General features: G+C 38.2%; 1 protein-coding gene across 1 annotated transcript; it reads left to right on the top strand.

Moving 5' to 3' along the window:
* The first annotated feature begins 590 nt into the window (after positions 1-590).
* LOC140243550 (polypeptide N-acetylgalactosaminyltransferase 1-like) lies at positions 591-19,427 on the top strand. Its single transcript, XM_072323220.1, has 8 exons — positions 591-727; positions 10,151-10,317; positions 11,071-11,278; positions 12,143-12,434; positions 13,637-13,954; positions 16,977-17,078; positions 18,619-18,747; positions 19,242-19,427. Exons 1-8 carry the CDS (start codon positions 672-674, stop codon positions 19,425-19,427), a joined length of 1,458 nt encoding a protein of 485 aa, XP_072179321.1. The 5' UTR covers positions 591-671.
* The last annotated feature ends 1,950 nt before the right edge of the window (positions 19,428-21,377 follow it).

Here is a 21,377-nt window from a genome sequence, read left to right as displayed (position 1 = left end):
TAAGTATTTCAGGAAGGATTTAGAAATTCTTTGGAATCCTTCGGCTTCGTTGGTCTGATCTTTTCACTCTTGGGCCGCAGAGACCTGATTACGTTTTTCAGGAGTATATACTCCACATTCTGATATGTAAAAGCGGCAATTCGATTGAAATGATTAGTTTGTTAAGTCACTTTTTTTCAACTTTTATTCCATCTTTAAATAATAATTTTCTAACATGATAAAGTATTCACAATGGTGCTCTTGCTTAATGAGGACATGCAAGTTCAATTCATTTCATTTACTCAGATTGTAGATTGTAGATCAGTGTAGATATTCAATCTCAACGGCATTACATCAGCCTGTCAGTTAAATTTGAACCTACTTGCGAACCAGTGAGTCGAATGTATTGATTGATTTGTAGAAGAGTTATGACGTGTTGTGTCCACATCTCCTTGTTCTTTAACTCTATCTTTGTGAATTTTGTCTCTTTTTGGTTTGTTTATTTGTTTGTTTTTACTGAATAATCTCTTCAAAAGGTTAACCTGAAAGTTCTCTTCTCCGTTCTTACAGCTCTTCCGCGGAAACCAAGACCGGAGGGCGAGCCTCCAGGGGCAAACGGGAAACCCGTTATACTAGAGCCACACCTACGAGCCAAAGCAGACGATCTGTTCAAACTCAACTCGTTCAATCTCATGGCTAGCGACATGATCGGCTTTAATCGATCACTCCCAGATGTTCGACCGAAACAGTAAGTGAAGTCAACATTAACTGATGGGTGTCAATATTGTCTGACGCCGTCGTTATATCATTAGATGCGCTTATTTACGGACGTGATCTTAACCTCGAAAGCAGCGAAGAGAACACACTTCAGTTCCGTCAGTTCAAATTTGTACTGTGTGCAAAAAGTTTTGAATGACTTCATCACCTGAATGTAAACGATAGGTAATTTGTGTTTACCAAGGCAAGTAAACTATGTAAGTAAACTTTAGACCAAAGGTATCTTCATTCAATATCTTGTGGTAGACAGCTGTCGTAATCTCGGACTGAAATACGGATTATTTTAGCGTATGCAGAATTATGTAATTTCTTTTAACAAGGAAAAGAATATTCCACTAATTGCTACATGTATTATGTTTATTCGCCGTATCTCTGGCCAGTATGTCACTTATGACATGTATGGGTAACACTTTACAAAGTACGCTTTTTAAAGCTTCCTTTCGAAGGTGTTCATGGTATGATTTTTGCCAGCTCATAAAGAACTGTTCTCATATGTATTGTTGTTTTTTGTTTGTTTGATGGTTATGTATGTAACCATATTCCATTTGTATAGCATGATTTCTTATTGCTATGCAAAAAATAACAAATCATCAAGATCGAATCAAACCAAATGATGAAATCCCAATAGACGTCGCACATCGTCCACTCGATTCTCCTTGAAAATGAGTGAAGTCCATGGCCCCCTGGAAAACAGTACTTGATTACTGACGGGGATACCCTGTATAAATAAAACGAAATAATAATAATAATAATAATAATAATAATAATAATAATAATAATAATAATAATAATAATAATAATAATAACAAAAATAATGATAATAATAATAATAATAATAATAATAATAATAATAATAATAATAATAATAATAATAATAATAACAATAATAATGATAATAATAATAACAATAATAAAAATAATAATAAGTTTTTTATGACTTGAATTATTCTCGAATTGTCATCAAGAATTGGAAATTGTGGTCACAGATTGATGCACTGACATTGCATAAGGAGACGCGGTGTTTTGAAATCAGTACCAGTGAAATATGGCAAGTCAAGGTCGAATGACACCCTGACTCCGGACCCGAGTTCGATTCCCGCCCAGTGCTATACGTCCTATAAGACGAGCTGTTTTTACCCACCATGTCCCTCTCGATCCAAGTGTATAAATGAGTACCTGGCAACGTTAGGGTAATAATAATGGCAGGGCCCTCTGGTAGAGCAGTGGCAACACTGACGAGGCTATGACCTTGATCAAGAAGATCATTTATTGTTATTATATTATTGTATTCTATATGTTTGCAGTCACTCGTCGTAATTCACACCAACCGAACATGAGGTATAAAACCGAAGTTGATATTTAATCCAAAATTTGACTAGATTGCCCTCATACAGATTTCCCTGAAACGAAACAGCTTCTTTGGGGAAAAAATCATGTAAAGTCACTCCCTATTCCATTACATTTGTCTTCTTAAATTCGAATTATGGCATGTATGGATCTACGAAATGGTAATCGTAGAACCAAATTATATTTCTAAATGATCAATTTGTGTAGACCATAACATAGCCCGTAGATCATAGTATAGATTGCATTTTTGTATTGCTCCTTTGTCATTAAATTTGGTTATGTTTTCTTTAGAATTTTCACAACCATGTATTTCTATTTTAATTTGATTTGAGAAGCAGAATAAGATAACGCCAACGAACGAACCTTCAGTAAACAAAACAAAGGACAAAAATGATAACAAAAACAGAACCGAAAGCTCTGGACAGAGTAAACTATGATGCTAGATATATAGCTTAGCCAAGAAGGGTTGACAGACAGAGGGAGAGAGAGAGAGAAAGAGAGAGAAACATAACAGAGAGAGATTCACGCACACTTGGGCGAATGATAAACAGGATGATGAACTCATTATCACGTTTTCGCCGTGCTTGTGTGGGGTTTGTGCAGTGACAGACAGCTTGACAGTGATTTGAGGTGGCTGTACCCTGGGATGCTGGGGTAAACGGAAACGCCTCTCTTCATTTAGCTCCTATGTGGTTCAGGATTGATTAACATAGATATGGCTCGTCACTCCATTAAAGGCGTTAGTTTCCATTTGCAGATGAAGCAAAAACCCAGCTTTAGAGCTTCAAAATAGTTCTAACATGTGAGTCAGGGATGGAAACAACCAATGTAAAAATTTGAACCAGCATGATTAATGTTAAGTATTGTTGAATGTACAAAATGTGAACAATAGTTATTATAAAATGGTTTCCAAACCGTCTACAGTTCTGGTTTATTGAGAAGAATAGTGATATCTCCTTACATTTGAGGCGTTATTGCAAAATTTTTATATAATGAGATGTTTTGTATAACTGCCCTAAACATATGCATCAAATGTAATAACTCGAACATTTTATAAGTCACTGCTCCCAATAGTTAACAACACCTTTAATACGTTATACAGTGGCAAAAATTTAAGCCGTGAAAAGTCTCATATACATATAAATATATATATATATATATATATATATATATATATATATATATATATGTACATATACATATATTCTTTCAATTCAGTATATTAGATTTTATGTAACCACAAGAAGTTGAGGTAAAAACTGTACAAAAGTTTTGAACGGAATCATCGTGTTTATATGTATTGGAAAGTACAAGCCCATGTAAAAGACCAACTTGTTGAGATATGGACCACTCCATTGGTTGGAAGTAGGACACACTCACACACACACACACACACACACACACACACACACACACACACACACACACACACACACACACACACACACACATACACACACACAAATGTATAATAATAGAAGCACACAAACAATGGCACGATATGGCTTTGAAATATAAGTTGATATTCGTTGAAGCAAAACTAAAACTTAATACTCGGAGGGACTCAAAATTCATCTTGTGTGTTGTTCCGTCTGGAATATCGCTTGCAATATATCGGAAAGCGTTACCAACATGTCAAAGAAAGAAACGTCACGTAGCAATCACGTTCGGGTAAGCCCTGATATCGTTGTTTTTGTACTCCGGCGAAGCTTTTGGGCTAGTATTTCGCATTTTTGTCGTTACCCAGCTGAAGTCGTGTAATAACAGCGTATTTTCACACTTATTATGCATTTGTGGACATGTAAGAGCTCTGCAGCCAAATACGATAATTTTGTTTTCGCTTTAAACCAAATAAAACGATAGTGAACTTCATTATACCTTTAGTTCTTAATATAAAAAACAAAATGTGTTTTGGAAATTAACCATAGCTATTCACTTTTTCATTATTGCTTAACTATATCCTTTATCTAAAATCTTACGGTGTTATTTCGTGGAAAACTACATTTCATGGTACCGAATCTGCATGTGAGTCTTATTTACTACCTTAGTAGGACGTTTTCTTTTGTGTGTGTGTGCGTTTTTGGGTTTTTTCTGAGAAAGCCATCACTTAGCAGCGCAGTGACCTTTTGTGACGAAAAAGTGCAGTTGCCAAAAGCAGACAAATTGCAGATAAGATGGATTCGGTGCGTATCATATTCAGGACTCGTATCAGATTATACAAATCCAACTCTTTTTGGGGAGTAATGTTTTGGTTGTTATTGTTGCTGTTGTTGCAAAGTTGAGATTGCCAGTCAAAGGAATCATGCGAAAGAAGTTGAGGGAGGGAAAAGGGGGTAAAGGGGGGGGGGGGTGCGGAGAATAGGAAGGAAAACCTAAGCAGCCAGAAATGAATCCATATATCCTGCGAAGTGAGACTGGGCAATCCCTATAATAGCTGGTATGGGATCATCAGGCCATTCCCCTCCCAGTGGATTAAGGCAATCTCCTGTAGCTCTGAGTTTATAGAATGGGAACTCAGCCGAGAATAGAGGGGAAGGACAAGAACAAGATGAAACAAAAAATAAAGCAGAAGAAGAGTAAGAAAACGAAAATGAAGGAGGAGAGGGGGAAGGAGAAAAAAGGGAGAAGAAGAAATAGGAGTGGGTGAAGAAGATGATGATGAAGAAGAAGAAGAAGAAGAAGAAGAAGAAGAAGAAGAAGAAACTGCAGAAGTTGAAAAGAGATCATCGTACCAATGCCCTCTTAATGGATGAAGGCAAGCTCCTTTAGCTTGCAGCGGCAGATTTCAGCCGAGACTGGAGGGAGAAGACAAGAAAAGAATAAAGAAAGAAAGCATCAGAAGACGAAGGAGGAGATGGGGGAAGGCAAGAAGATAAACAGGTGGAGATATTGAAGGAAGAATGGAATGAAGAATGAAGATAGACTCATTTTATTCTGTCGGAGTTGTCTTCTCTTTTGTTTGATATTTTACTGTTTTACTGCTGGCCAGGTAAACCTGTTTAACCTGGATAAAGGGTTGTCTGGAATTCGGTCTAATCGTAAAGCGAGTTGAGTTTTCCGACTCCGCACAAAATTGATTCGTCACTGAGGACCCTTTTTCAATATGTCTTCTGGCGGTATGTTTTTTTGTAGAAACATTTTGTAAAGGACGCACTAGTAGTTTCTTTTTTTAAACAATAATATCGAATAAACAATCGTTGCTTGTTTTTTTTTTTCTGCGTGATTATGTACATGAATTTGCAATTGTACATTCGTAGATGTAGGGCGTCATCGTGTTGCAATTGTACATTCGTAGATGTAGGGCGTCATCGTGTTACCCGTATATGCAGAGTAAGAGATTATAACAGGAAGAAAAGTTAGTGGAAAGCTGATTTTGACAATACAAGTTTATTAACAGTTTTCTGTCTTTCCTTTTTAAAATGTATTTTTCTTGCACTGTAGTAGGGCACGTGCGATAATATACTATATATTTCGATTTTAAGCTAAGCATTTCGAGAATTCATAAGTGTCAAAAACCGAAAAAAAAATTATATTGCAGGGATTTCATGATGATACATCACAATAATGATGTTATCAATTACACTGCCAATCAAAGATGCCAAGAATCGAGCAGCATTTAAATCAGTCGATTTTATCACTGATCTGTGTGTGACTATCAGAGATAAGTGGACTGTATACGTTAGTGTCAATGTGTATGACACTTAGTATACGTAGGGTGATGGCGCCCTCTACTAATAAAATAATTGCGTGAAGTCGTGAAGCAGCAGCTGCTCACGTGCGGCTGATACCGTTCCCTCTCTGCGAGCCAGTTAATGCTCAAAGGCATGCAGGCACTGAACGCTTTTGTTTTTCCATGAAACTCCGGCGATTCCGGCATACTCGATAATACCAGGGAGTTGAGACCTCACCTCTCTGGTGATACCATCGTTGCCACGAGATGTCATGGCAGGTCTACTGATAAAGCCTCAGCCTGCACACTACATGTAGCTCAGTTATGATGATTATTGTCATGTTCGTTCATTTATCTTTGTAGCAAAATGAATTTGTTGTCACTTTTAATATGTGTCGTTGAAAGTGATTTTGAATTCAGGTCATACTATGACTTCGAAATCCTATATCAGCCTCTTTCCAGGGTCACAGTCTGTGTTTCTTGGGTCTTGATTTGTTATGTCTCGCATTGTTAAAAGTTTGGGGATACCCAAGGTTTACAGACGTCATAGTTTGTTGAAAACGCAAAAATGTGGAAACATATGACATTTTGGCACGATTCCTGCTACCTTGGTCTCTAAGTGCTGAATGAACGGTATATTTTCCCAGACGTGTAACATCGTGCTTTCTTGGCCTCTTTAAAGCACAATACTACTCTATGTTTCATATTTTGACGATTAGAATACGCAGAATAAAATCAAGCAAACGATGCGGTATAAGTTTCACAGAAATCGAATGTACAATAGAAAGTTGTGGTGGCTAAAATTTTACGCGTTCTCAAGCGTTAAATTGTATATTATATGCAAATTAAAGTCATTTCAATATCATACTCCTTAAGGTTTTCATCGTAAGAATATAAATACATCACGTTAATCAATAATTCTGCAAATTACAAACCTAACCCCTCAAAATCACCCATGCTTGATGAGTCGTACTCTACAATGATTTGGCGCGATATATCAAAAATCTTATTGAATTCTCTTCGAAAAGGGCGTTTGCTGAAGTTTTTGGAATAGATTAAGTGGGGTGCAATCGAATCTAATATAATGTGAAAGCCTGTTAAATGTAGTATCCCTATTATGCTCCCCACCATATACTCTTATTACTGTTAAATTATTAGCATATCTTTATCATCAATTGTCATCATTATCATTATCATTATCATCATCATCATCATTAACATCATTATCATTTCTTTTATTTCTATACATTCAACTCTCCTTGTTCAGCTTTATAACCTTAAAATTCAATGTGCTCACACAACTGGCATGCTCTTTCATCATCAAGGCAAAGTTTCTGACCACATGTTTGCAATGAACAGATGGTACACGCAATCATTCAATAACACAGGTAATCAGAAGTATCTCAATTTCAGATTCGTAGCAGACAATCCTTTTTAACCCTTTAGGGATTTGACTGTGAAAGTCGCAAGGAACACATCATCCACAGGGGGTGTTAATCGTCAAAATCCTGACCCATCTCAATAGCGGCTGAAACCCGACGGAGAGTGGACCACAACTCGTTAGTAACCCAGTAAATGGCGGGAAGCGATTGACGCCAGAAAAATAGAGCACAACTAAGGTTCTTCATTAAGGATCTAATCCCCCATCAAGGTGATATGAAGTATAACAGAAGACAATTTTTAGACAGGTGCGTCTGTGAGTCACAAAGTTAAGAGGGTGAGACTTATGCGCGGCAAGGTCAGCATTTCTGCAAATTTCCCCTGAAAAGACCTTCGAGAATAAACAGACGTTGCGCTATATAGCCTCACCCCTCATTCTTACACCATTGTGTCTCGTATTAAGGTTATCAGCTCCCTCTTACTGGATGATGCCGGGGAGGGAGGGTGGTGGGGGGGGGGGGGGGGTGGGGGAAGGAAGGGAGAGGGAGTGAGTGAGAGGGAGAGGGAGAGGCAGTGAAAAAGGACGAACGGTATGTGTGTGTGTGTGTGTGTGTGTGTGTGTGTGTGCGCGCGTGAGTTTGTAACAGGGTAATATTTCTGACGGAAAGGAAATATTACATATCATTCTTTGTTAGCTTTTCGGTGATTCCAAGATAAGGTCTGAAAATAAGACGTAGCTGAATACATCTCGTGGTTGATTACTCACTCATCCCCTTAACTTTAGAATCTTTTTCAACTTTTTTCTCACTGCTTTTTTATTTAGTTTGAAAAAAAAAAATCACATGTCAAAGCGTATTGTGACTTTTCCGAACGGCACATTATATTGATTAAACATGTCTGACCCGAATAACTTGAAATCTTCTAATTGTGTTATCCCTCTTGATTTTGTTTTTACTTTTTGTTCTTAGTTTGGCAGAGGAACGAATTAGTTTTTGTGCGACAGAGCGGTATGACAATTAGTTGAACTGTCATTAAAGAAAGAGTGAAATTATCAAAGGGGCTACTTTCTTGCTGCTTCTAGCCCCTTCAGGAGTTTAAAAAAAGTTATCAGAGAAACCAGGAGTTTTCTTTTCTTCCTCCAGTCTACTTTTTTATTTTCTCTTTTTTTGACTTGCTCATCACATTTCATTATTAATCTGCGTCATTTATTTTCTTCCCCTACGTTTCTTTTTTTTCTGCTCATGATTGTCTTCTTTTTTTCCCCTCAATTTTGAATTCTTCTTTTTCATCGTCGTCGTCATCTTCTTCTTCTTCATCATCATCATCATCATCTTCTTCTTCTTCTTCTTCTTCTTCTTCTTCTTCTTCTTCTTCGTCGTCGTCGTCGTCGTCGTCGTCGTCTTCTTCTTCTTCTTCTTCTTCTTCCTCTTCTTCTTCTTCTCTTCTTCTTTGTCTTCACCTTTTGTTTTTGTATTATAGTGGGTATCTCAGAAAATGGAATATCTTCAATGTTGTGACACTCAATTACTTTAATCCAAATTTGCATCGTGCCGAAATGAAGTAACTTCCTGTGAGCAAACAAGTCAATTTCGGTTTTGCAAGTGAAACAAAAGTTTTCTTGAGGGACAATATAGGTGTTGTACTAAGTGGTCTACACAGATACTGGTCCGTGATAGGTCGTAATGCAATGACATGACTAATGCAGAGAGGACCGAAATTTTTATATTGCCAGCAATGACGTCACATCAGGAAATATGATTCCACAATATGACTGGCTGCCGATTGGAAAAATGAAATTATCTGTATTTATGTAAATACTATTATACAACAAATATCGCCTTGTCTGTCGATTTAGTGCAACACATTCCAGTCCCTTGGAAGTTAGATTTTCAGCTCGTGGCAACAGTTTCCCTCGGACATAATTGAGAAAATACTCTCTCAGGGAAAGCACAATAACTTCCACGGGTATATCAAGTGGTGTACACCTCTGAAAAGGCGATAGTCGTATAGTATTGCACACACGTTCTATTTCATAGTTTATATTTTATCATTTGGGTTACCGCCTAACTTCGCTTTTCTCGGATATGAACAATACTCTGTTTCCGAAAAAAATAACTGAGTTTGTTGAGTCTACTAAATATTGCTTTTTGCTTCGCTCAGACATTTCGGCACACTGACAGCTGAACTAGGTAGATGTTTGACTATGGTTGTGTTTTCTTAACACTCCAAAATAGTTTTGGGTGCGTATAAAATAAATGGAATAAAGAATTCAATAATCTCAGTGTGCTCGAGTCGGATGTACAATATTCAGAGCAAGACACCTTGCTTAAAATAGTTACACTTTTCATTTTCCTGGTCAGTCCGCAAGTGTCGCTTTTAGAGAGATGAAGTTTATTTTTCAAACAATATCAAACGTGGAATTATGCATGGCTTACCTCAACCAAAGCGCGTTTCCGACCTTCAGCCATTTTGCTTTTGGCATAATTTGATATGGTATTCATTTACAGTGCCGTGCAATTATTGTCATGTGTCATGTACTCCATAACGTAATAAAGCCCTATCGTTACATGTGGAATCAAAGCTAAAGTTAATGTAATTTAAGACGATGGTGCCATGCGTTCCTTATAAGAAATAATAATAAAAAAAAACTATAATAAGCAAGTGAGCACCGTCCTGGTTATACTTGTATAATTTTGTTTGTACTCGAATTGTACCCTGCATACTGATTTTTTTTTTTTATTTTTTTTATTCAGCCTTTGCTAGTAGCTGTGTGAATGATTATAAGTATCCTTGTTCATCAAACTAGGGAAGTGAGGCGAAAGTTTCTTCTCACCTCCCTGATCAAACTGATTTGTTGTTTTTTTAAAGCTCAACGTCATAAATTATGAAAAATCCATGTTAGCGATCTTGATCTATAGCAATTGGATAGTGCACCTGTAACATTGTTACCAAGGTAACGGAAACACATGTTGCCTATTGTCTTTTTGTCTCCGACAGATGTCTTTCCAAGAAGTACCCAGCTCATCTTCCGACAACATCTGTCATCATCATATTTCACAACGAGGCGTGGAGCGCCCTCCTGCGGACAGTACACAGCGTCATCAACAGATCACCGCCCCAGGCCCTCGCAGAGGTTATACTCGTTGACGATGCCAGCACTAGAGGTGAGGTCTGCCTTAAATGGGTATACTGCAAAACGTTTCTTAATATGTACCCGGAAAAAAAAAGAGAAGGTAAAAAGAGAGCATGGAAATAAGGAGAGGGGGGGGGGGCAGTGCGTGTGTTTGTGGATGTGTGTATGAAAGTCGGAGGGGTAAGAGGGAAGGGGAAAAAAGAATGTTCTTCTTGGAGGGTTTACTGCATTTCTTTGGAAATGCAAGGGCTTGTCGATAACTACGCATTATCTTCATTATCATTCACCAAAGTTCATAGAATCGGGAATACATGAACTTGATAACCACGCATTACTTTTTTATCATCATTCACATGACCATGACAGGAACAGTTTTTACTCCGTCATGTCTCAATTATCATATTGACATGATTATGATCGTTCGCTAACGCTCACAATGTAAATGAATCAAGTGGGGGGGGGGGGGGGAGACAAGATATCTTGCTCACCAACAAACTTATATTTTAATTTCTCATAAGCTTTACTTAAAGTTTCCAAGACGACACTTGATCTTGAATGACAATCTTTAATGCACGGAGAGTAATGCTGTGTGATGTGAAAATTATCTAAACATAGACATAATAATTATTGCTTCAGAAGTCAAATCTATCGTACTGAATGATATTGTGTATATTACTAGTACTGTACTTTGTAATCCTTGCAATCATAAATCTACATTTGTGTTCCATAATCAGTGAAACTTTATGTGTGTGTGTGTTTTTCTTCTATGCCCACATCGTCACAGATCATCTCGGTCACAAGCTTGACGAGTACGTGGCGACCTTATCCGTCCCCGTGCGCGTAGAGCGCATGGGCGTCCGGTCTGGCCTCATACAAGCGCGCATGCGCGGCGCCCGCGTGGCCAAAGGTCAAGTGTTGACCTTTTTGGATTCTCATTGCGAGGTGACGGTTGGATGGCTGGAACCACTGCTGGCAAGAATAGCTGAAGACAGGTGAGAAAGCTTTCTGGGCCAGGAAGTTGGTGCTGAACGCTTTAATTTCTAGAACTTTTAGGGGAAAAAGTATTTTTTTTTCTTCAAACTTCATCAACAGGCGGAATAAGCTTTGAAGCGTTATTCATCATCCTTGGGTAAATTACAAGAAGAGGAAGAGAGTTAGAAAGAGAGAGAGAGAGAGAGAGAGAGAGAGAGAGAGAGAGAGAGGGGGGTGGGGGACAGAAGCTTCGGGCCCAAATTTGCAGCCTATCTCGGATGACCGGGAAGGTTGAAAGGAATCTTTTTCGATCTTCCTTAGATAGCTAGGCCTAATAGGAAAGGCGTAAATTTGCGCAGAATTTTAGACATAAAAGTCTTAATCCAAACGTGATGTACAGTTTTTGAATAAGTTCACTGCTCTAATCAACCACGCTTTTGCCATGCCCATTGCAAATCAATGAAATGATGTTTATATTGGAAGATTCGCAACTGCTGATCTATAAGCACACATGTCGAAGAAGAGGAACCAACAGGAATCGAATTCTTTATCTGCAAATGCAACTGAAACTTGAAACTTCTTCTTTAATATACCTTGTCCGCATTGGACTACTTACTTTAACAATGTTGTAATTTCGGAGCTGAGGTATTTGTTCCAAGCTCATCATGTCACTGCATGCCAGCAACCAGGGACAGCGTGGTGGTAGTGTATCTGCCTGGAAAGCAGTAGATGACAGGTTCGGTATTTTCACTCCTCTGCTTAATTCATCACTTACTTATACACTTCCAACATTCTTTAGCGTGATGACGTAGACGGAACATAGGCAATAGTGAGAATGAATCATTTCAGCTGACGGATCCTGGGGTCAATTTTCTTATCTTCAGAAGCAACGTGGTCACGCCGGTCGTTGACGTCATCAACGACGAGACGTTAGCTTACGAGGGCGACGGGGAAATCCCCTTCGTCGGAGTGTTTGACTGGAGGCTGACGTTCACTTGGCAAGCGGTACAGAAGCGCGACCTCGCCCTCATCAAAGGCGACCCGACGTTGCCCATCCCTTCCCCTACCATGGCCGGTGGGCTGTTCGCCATCGACAAGGGGTACTTCGTGGAAACGGGCATGTACGATCCAGGTTACGAGATTTGGGGAGCCGAGAACCTCGAAATATCCTTCAAAGTACGTGTGGTTGTAGTTGTAGTTGTAGTAGCAGCAAGTATTATTATCATTATTATTATTATTATTATTATTATTATTATTATTATTATTATTATTATTATTATTATTATTATTATTAGTAGTAGTAGTAGTAGTAGTAGTAGTAGTAGTAGTAGTATATAGTAGTAGTAGTGGTAGTAGTAGTAGTAGTAGTAGCAGTAGTAGTAGTTGGTAATAGTAATAGTAATAGTAATAGTAATAGTCATAGTAATAGTAATGGTAATAGTAGTAGTTGTTGTTGTTTTTCCTTTTCTTTGTTTTCCTTTCCTTTTTTTAATGAGCTTCCAAACTTCACTGCCTGTAGTGTAAACGGGTAAGACAGTCATGTGTTTGGGTCTTTACCAATGCAAGTTATGGAATTGGATACTATTAGAAATACACAATATCTTACACATCGTTATCCCTCTATATTTTTTTTTTTTAAATCAAACTAAATCATTTTTGCCTACCTATTTACTCTCATCCTCGCAAATTTCCCCTACGAAGTCCATACCACACCGTACCGCTGCACTTGCGTTGTCTTATCACAGGTAGCCAAGTCACATGAGATTGTTAACATTTAGCATGTTCAGAGTTGTCTCAAAGCGGTACGATATGTCAAACGGAATCACTTTCTTACGTTCCTCTGCTCTCTAGCATGCCCGTTAAATTAATTTTCGTGTTAATGTAGAAAGTGATGAAAATTTACTACTTCTCTTTGTGCCATCTTCATTCTCTTAATATGAGGAAAATGTTCATATCAAAAATAAAATAGTCATCCCTCGTCTTGCAGTTATGACTAAATGTGTGCGAGGTGACAAAAAAGAAGGTCCTAATAAAAGGTGGAACTCGATTTTTTATTAGGACTACTTTGATTTACTTTGCTTTTGGATATTTCAGCCATTTCGCAACCGATTTTCATCAAACAAACTTTGAATTCATCTTAGAATTGTATGCTCTTTGATATTTCATAAGACTTAGTGGTTTCTAATTAACTCGCCAAAAGTTTAAATCTGAATCCCACGTCTCAACCAAAACTATACTATCCCTTTAAGTGTGACAACTTTCCCATTACTATGACTACGAGCCCCATCTTCACTTCTCACGTTGGCTTGCAGACAGAAGGGTCTACCACCGATACTGTCTACCTTTTTTTGCTTTGTCCATTCACCTTCCCACTTCAGACATGGATGTGTGGTGGTCGTCTAGAAATCCTCGGCTGTTCCCATGTCGGCCACATCTTTCGACGCAAGGCCCCTTACACCAATGATCACCACCACGATTTTCTCAGTCACAACAACAAACGACTGGCGGAAGTCTGGTTGGACGAGTACAAGGAATTTTTCTACTTTGTGTCTCCGTATACGCTAGCGGTCGACGAAGGAAACATCACCGACCGACTCGAACTCAGGCGTAGACTTGGCTGCAAGTCGTTTAAATGGTATTTAGAAAATGTTTATCCAGAGACGTCGTGGCCATTAAAGGGACGCAAATTCGGCGAGGTAAGAACCAATGCTATCAGTAAGATCATGCACTCTAAACTAAATCAGACAAAAAATGTCAGGGTAAATTAATGTTTATTACTCCCTATGTCAAATAAGCTGGACTTTAGTTTGCTCGCAAAAGTTGCGTCGTCCGATTACGGAAACCTTGGTCTTGGAGGTAGTTTCTTGTACCCCTTATCTGGACCCATAGATCTTTAAGCCATCTTCATTTACAGAAAGATCACAAGCCTTTTTTTTTTCATGGTTCTGCAGTAATTTGTACTCCCTGGCGATCATTGACGGCATATGCATACACTGCATACATAAAACTCTTAAACCGTAATAAGTAGACCCTGCTGAAAAGAATCCACTGTCCCACAGTGTGTTCACGATGTGTTCACATAGTCGACTGTGTGAAAACGCTCTAACAGTGTGAAGATGATTGCACACTGTGATGATGTGGTTTTTCACAGAGTGTTCACATAGTAGTGTTCTGTTTCACGCTTTGAATTGATAATTCACAATGCATTTACAACGTTAAAACGCTCGAATTTAACAATGTGAAGAGATTTCACACTGTGTTTCACTGCGGAACACTATGGGATACTGTGTTCTTTCTAGCAGGGAATGTGCATTTCATCTTGGCGTAAAGGGCCTGTAATTATAGCCTTATTACTGTTTTTCAAAAGCGCGCCATAAATTGGGAAAATAGATTGAATGGCAATCATGGACTACAATGTGATAAAAAAAGAAGAAAACAAAATGTCTGTCTGGAGCATAAACAAAAGAACGCAACATTAACCCTACGCTTGGGATAACTGATGCTTGTCATGTATGTATTGTGGATATCTGCGTGTATTCATCATCTATGTATTACACATTACATGCAAATTAGAGTGGTAATCAGTGGGTTTGTTGTAGAGTCATGGAGCAGATAGTTTATTACCCACGAGGAAGTGTTCGACGAGTGACGATCCAAGGCGATATTAGGTGGAAGGCGGCTGAGAATAATTTGGCATTTATAGCCACTCCACGCCGACGCCACGGAGTCATTTCTTTTCTTTTATCACTGACCTAACTTGAAGAAAAAAAGAGAGAAAAAGATTGATGGAGAAGGGGGTGGAGATGGAGAAGGGCAGGAAGATAGTGGAGAAGAGAGAGAGAGAAAAAAATGATGGAGATAAAAAAACAAAACAGATGGAGTTTGTGTGAGGGAGAGATGGTTGAGAGGGAGGGAGTGTGTGTGTGTTTGTTTGTGTGTGTGTGTGTGTGCGTGTGTGCATGTGTGTGTGTGATGAGGGAGGGAGAGACCCAAGATGAAGGAAGGGGATATTATGTGTCTTAACGTATGCGTGAAAGAGAGAGATATTGACATAGAAGATAGAGGTAGATGGATGGAGAGAGATTGAGACGTAATATGACGATAAAGGTAGATAGATAGAGAGAGAGATAGAGACATTATAAAGATATAGAGGTAAATGATAGAGAGAGATAGCGACATGTGAAGATGGGGTAGACGGATCATAGAGACATATGAAGATAGAGGTAAGTGGATGGAGAGAGAGAGAGAGAGAGAGGGAGAGAGAGAGACAGATATGAGAAGATAGAGGTCGATGGATAAAGAGAGATAGAAACATATGAAGATAGAGGTAGATGGATGGAGAGAGATAGAGACATACAGGTAGGAGTAGATGGACGGAGAGACATAGAGACATATGAATTAGAGGTAGATGGATCGAGAGAGATAGAGACATATCATGAAGATAGAGGTAGATGGATAGAGAAAGAGATATAGAGACATATGAAGATAGAGGTAGATGGATGGAGACAGATAGAGACATATGAAAATTGAGGTAGAGGGATGGAGAGAGTTAGAGACATATAAAGATAGAGGTAGATAGATGGGGAGAGATAAAGACATGAAGATAGAGGCAGATGGATAGAGAGAAAGAGAGAGATAGAGACATATTTGAATATGAAGATGAAGGTAGATGGATGGAGAGATAGACACGTGAAGACAGAGGCAGGTGGATGGAGAGAGAAAGAGATATATGAATTAGAGGTAGATAGATAGAGAGAGATAGAGACATACGAAGATAGAGGTAGATGGATAGTGAGAGAGAGATGAGCAGGCCTCTCATCCCCATCTCATCTTCAGACGCCCTTCTTCGATATATTATGGGCAATTTATATTGGAAGACACGTCGGAGCAATCTGTTGTCTCCCGAATAGTTTCATTGCTTCATACAAGCCATACTGTCTGGTCGTATATCATAGTGTTTTATCAGTGCAGACGTTTTCAAACATAGAATGGGAAATAATGTCGGAAGGCACCATGCCATTCCTTTGTATCTAGTGTTAAAGGAGACTTCAGGATTACACTGTATTTGAAGACTTTTTCAGTTTAACACCTATACAAATTGGTTATACTGGGTACAGAGTTTCGAAATTGATGAATAGGAATGTTTGCAAAATTGATAACAAATCAAAATGAACGAGGATGATGACATAGCAGTTTCACATAAGAATGCATGATTGGGCGCTCAAGGAAGCAGCGCAAAAGAAGAAGCGCAGTCATAAATTCTACCCAGGTGGATTTGTTGAGCAAGTGACCTTGTAATGAAATAAATTGCTTCATTACTGGAATGTGCGAGCCTTTAATGTCATCATCCTTGTTCAGTGAATTATGTTGTGGGTTGTGATTATTTATCTTTTTTTTTTTATCGACTGTACATTGTGTTTATTGTATAAATTGTCTGGACGTGCATTTTGCATTGCCAGAACTGCAGTGCTTTGCACACATTATGTACAACAATAATCACGAAAATCGCCTCTTAAAATCACACCAAATCGTCCTTTCCCGGACTGAGATTATGTTACTGATATAAGAAAGATTATTATATTCTAAATGTTTACGTCAAGAATAAACACAAGAGAGAGTAATAGAAACAGGTTTTGATATTAAAGGTTTATATTCTGTATTCAAACCCAGTATGCGTGTTTCGGTAGTTGTCAATCGTTTATATATTCATTCAAATAGATACGGCATCCCGAAACAGGATGGTGCTTGGATACTGGAGGGCAGACCAAGGACCCCTTTCCTGTCATAGCTCACCCGTGCCACGGCGAGGGAGTCAGTCAGGTAAACAGAGGCTGCACTTTCGACGCTTCCAAAGAGTATACATAAAGCATTTTCGTGTATGCTCAATTTTTGTATCTTACTATGACTCGTTGCGACTCTGTGTAATGAGGCAAGTGACTGAAGATCGTGTGTGTGCGTGTGTGTGTGTGTGTGTGTGTGTGTGTGTGTGTGTGTGTGTGTGTGTGTGTGTGTGTGTGTGGAGGGGGGTCTTGTCATTATTTAAGCTCTTCTGTGAGATTACTATTATATATTCTAAGACAAAAACAGCAACACACTCTCACATTCAAAACAAATAGACAAACAATCAGACAACCGAAAGTACATGAAAAAAAAAGACCCACACAAAAATAAGTGAAAATAAACAAATCATCAATGGGACTTATTCTTGCCTCCTGGTTGATTTGATGTTAGTATGACGTCACATCATTTTAAATCCTTCAGGTTCACCATCTTAAATTGCCGTTGCTATTCTCTGCAAACGAGGGCCAAATGGTTATGACAGTGTTAACTAACTTTCCTTAATGGAATTTATACAGTGAAGTTACACAAATTATATTTGAGTCCTCGTCAAAGGTCTGACACATTAAACGCAATAGTTTTGCTTTCCATTTGACATCAACCCCACCCTAGATTTAGTGGGTGGAGTTTGATTAGAATGCAAATCTCTCGCAAACTTCTAATAAGAGCTTAATCGATCGTGTACCATAGCGGCTCAAAATATAAAACGCGCGTAGTGGTGATCCGAATCTCAGGCTATACAATTACCTTTGCCATGATATGCTGTATACGCCCCATCTCCGAGGCGGACGCCATTCTGAATCCGTGAGGAATTATAGTCTGAGCAAACAGCGTTGTATTTGACCAGGAGTGTTTGATATCGCAGACTAATGGCTACTAGAATGCATTGGATTATTATTGATCAAAGGCTTGACATATTACTTAGTTGTGTGGTCACTGGTCGATGCAGATAGCTCATAGCTAGCGTGTAGGGTACAGAACCACACAGGTATGGTGTTAATTGAATTTGCCTGGAGGGATAAAACGATATAAATGTCTCATGTAGCCAACCGCATAATGATATTTGAGTAAGTGGTAAACCGACATATTGCAGGAATATAATTGGAAGCGTGAATTTGGATGGGAAGAATCATAGGTTGATCAGGAAAGACATCAACATACAATAAATAAACCAATGTATACCAAAGCACTATCAACAAGCGTAATTACTGTTCAAGCGATTTATCTACTAAGCTCTGGTTGCCTGGATACACGTAGGAGGGGAAATGTCACCTTTGTTATTTGTATGCATATCATTTTGTCATCTGCGTCAAAAATCTAGCGTATGTAAGATCATCATTACAGTAAAAGAATAGATCAGATCCTAAATTTTCATTTGTTTTATCATTTTATCTGTAAAATATAATCTATCATCTTCCTCAGAAATCTAGTGTGTAAGATCATCATAACAATAAACCGCACATCAGCTCTTCACGCTCATTATATTTTTTGTATTTTTTTTGTTTTTTGTTTTTTGTATTAGCTCTGGATGTACACATCTGAAAGAGAAGTCAAGCACGACACAAACTGTTTGGATTTCGACGGCTCCAAAATCCAGCTATACGGCTGTCATCAAATGAAAGGCAACCAAGAATGGGTTTACGATGAAAAAGTGAGTAGTTTTGTTTTGTTATTTTTTTTTTCAGGTTGCACAACACAGCTGATTCGAAAAAAAAAGTATTAAATGAAAATGATCAACATCCGTATAAAGCATGTAAAGTGCGAAGAAAATCTCCATCAATGATACGTTCTAGCATCCACAAGCAGGCAAATCTGTACTTTCTGAAAACAGTGCATGATGCATAAGACAAGAACAAGACATGCAAATGTATCTGTATACGACTGTAAGACATCTGAAAAATTTCCACGAAGACGATCAAACGGACATGACATTTGGAATCAAATTTCCGTCTGCATGAACTTTAACTTGTATGATCTTTTACGAAGGAATGAAAAAAATCTTAATCTTATAATCTTATTATTATTCTGAGCAGAAATCTATCATTCGATAGGAAGGTAATTTTGAAAGTAATTCACTGTTGTTTCTACAACAATATTCCTAACCCACCCCCACTTTTTTTTTTCTCTCTCTCTCTTCCACCACAGTCGCAAGAGCTAAGAAAAGATGCCGGAAAATGTCTTGACCTCCAAGTCTACGATGGCAACTTCACTCTGAGTGTGCAAGATTGTGACGGCAACTTCAGTCAGAAGTGGGTGCTAAACATGCGGGAATGGGAGCTGAACAAATTGGGCTTATATAAAGATAAACTCAACCAAAATGTGCCGTTTTGAAAAAAAAAAAAAACCGAAACAAACAAAGCTATCGTGCCACCTTGAACAATGAAGGAAAATGTGGGAGTAACTGAAACGTGAAGATCTTCTTTGTTTCCTTCCAAAGACGCTGGACAAGATCGTTCTTTACGAGGTGCTGCATAAATTTGTGCTATTCAGAGGTACTCGGCTTCATGTTGAAATCATGGAGAATGCTCAAATCGACTTTAATTGGACACAAAGGCCCGAATTCACGAAGGTGGTACAAATGAAACCATGGTTTAAACCATGGACAAAAACCATGGAGCGCCAAGTGTCGCATGGAATATTTCGTCACGAAATCAGTCATTTCGTCGATGAAATTATTATTTTGTAACAAAATGACAACATTTTGTAACTAAATGAACATTTCGTCCACGGAATGATAATTTCGTTAACGAAACCTGTCATTTTATCGACGAAATGACCAATTTCGTAACGAAATATTCCGTACGACACTTGGCGCTCCATGGTTTTTGTCCATGGTTTAAACCATGGTTTTGTTTGTACCACCTTCGTGAATTCGGGCCAAAGAGTGATTTGTCTAAAGTTTACTGAGCGTTGTAATTTTCAAAACAATTATTCGATCGATAAATTAGCAAGTCATGGAAACCTTGCACTCTTCACAAAACAGTGATATTGGTCATCAGCAAAATCATGCAAATGAAATGATGTCATCTCCTCACAGCTCCGTTATTGGTCGATTTTTTTTTTTTTTTTTTTAGTCTGTCAACAATTGGCAACTATATCCAGCTACCCTTAAAACATGGGAAATTCGGTGACGTTTTTCAGGGCAAACCGCTTAGAAACTATTAGGCTATAACGTCACTCACCCTTAAATTTGAATATTCTGTCAGTGTGAGTGACGTCATTGTTTCGTAAACATATTATGTACAATTAAAAAATCGGCAAATTCTCTATGTTATGTGTGCCTTTGATTCAACTTCCATTGTCTTTCTGGTATATATATTTTGATACTCTCTTGTTTGTAATCAACTTAGACAGTGATTACACCACACTCCAAGTCATGGCTTCAACAAATATTGTATAGAGCTCCGGTGTAGTCGATTCACAAATATTTCCTCAATACTATCAGATTTCATGCCATTTAGAATGAAGTGGGGACGTATAAGGTTCGGTCTTGATTAGAAAGTGTTTTGGATAGAACAGCCACCAATTGCACTTGCATATTTTTCTTTTCTGAAAATATTCCCAAAATGGAAGCTGGAAATGGTAAAAGAATATTAGTAATTTAACATATTTTCCAATCATATAGTCTTCACGAGGCAATCAAAACACTTTACTGTTGATTTTAAGAAAACTATGTTTGATCACTTCGTTGATAATGAATTGAAGATTTTATGACTTATAGTCATAAAAGTCGATGGTGCATTATGGGATATTTTTATTGCGAGAGAAGTAAAGTCCCTTATTCCGAGACACCACAGACCATAGAATATGAAATAACTCACATCTATGCTCGAATTCATGCAGAGGTTCGCAGTTATTGTGACAATAAATTATTGAGCTTACTATATGCTGCAGCCAGCTAGCAACCAATCAGCTCTCAGCATTTGCTATGGTAGCTGCGTTTGTTGCAACTTCCAAAAAATACCCTTTTTTGAAATTATATTTTATGTAAATGGGCACCTGCTTCCCATCTGTTAGTAAAGATCATTCATTTGATGTATTCATTCCTCTTTGGAATAAGGGATTGGAGGGTAGGAATGTGTGTGAGTGTGTATGTGTGTGTTCTTGAAATTATGTAGAAATATGTCTAGTTAATGTAGCAACACATGAACACAACTGTATACAAGATCCCATCTCATGGATTTTATTTTTTGTTATTTTCTTAAGGGGTGGGCAACATTGTATTTATCTATTGGCTGATCATTCCTCAACAACCTGACAATTCATTTGCAATAAGAAACC

Source organism: Diadema setosum, chromosome 20 (genome assembly GCF_964275005.1).
Source record: "Diadema setosum chromosome 20, eeDiaSeto1, whole genome shotgun sequence".
Lineage (NCBI taxonomy): Eukaryota > Metazoa > Echinodermata > Echinoidea > Diadematoida > Diadematidae > Diadema > Diadema setosum.
Note: the sequence above shows the minus strand (reverse complement) of the source record. Positions and strands in the feature narration are given on the sequence as shown.

Bases quoted from the DNA above. Each gene is read 5' to 3' on its own strand.
- LOC140243550 (XM_072323220.1), top strand. From the start codon at position 672: ATGGCTAGCGACATGATCGGCTTTAATCGATCACTCCCAGATGTTCGA. The intron at 728-10,150 runs GTAAGTGAAGTC...TGTCTCCGACAG, and splicing joins CCAGATGTTCGACCGAAACA to ATGTCTTTCCAAGAAGTACC. The intron at 12,435-13,636 runs GTACGTGTGGTT...TTCCCACTTCAG, and splicing joins ACCTCGAAATATCCTTCAAA to ACATGGATGTGTGGTGGTCG.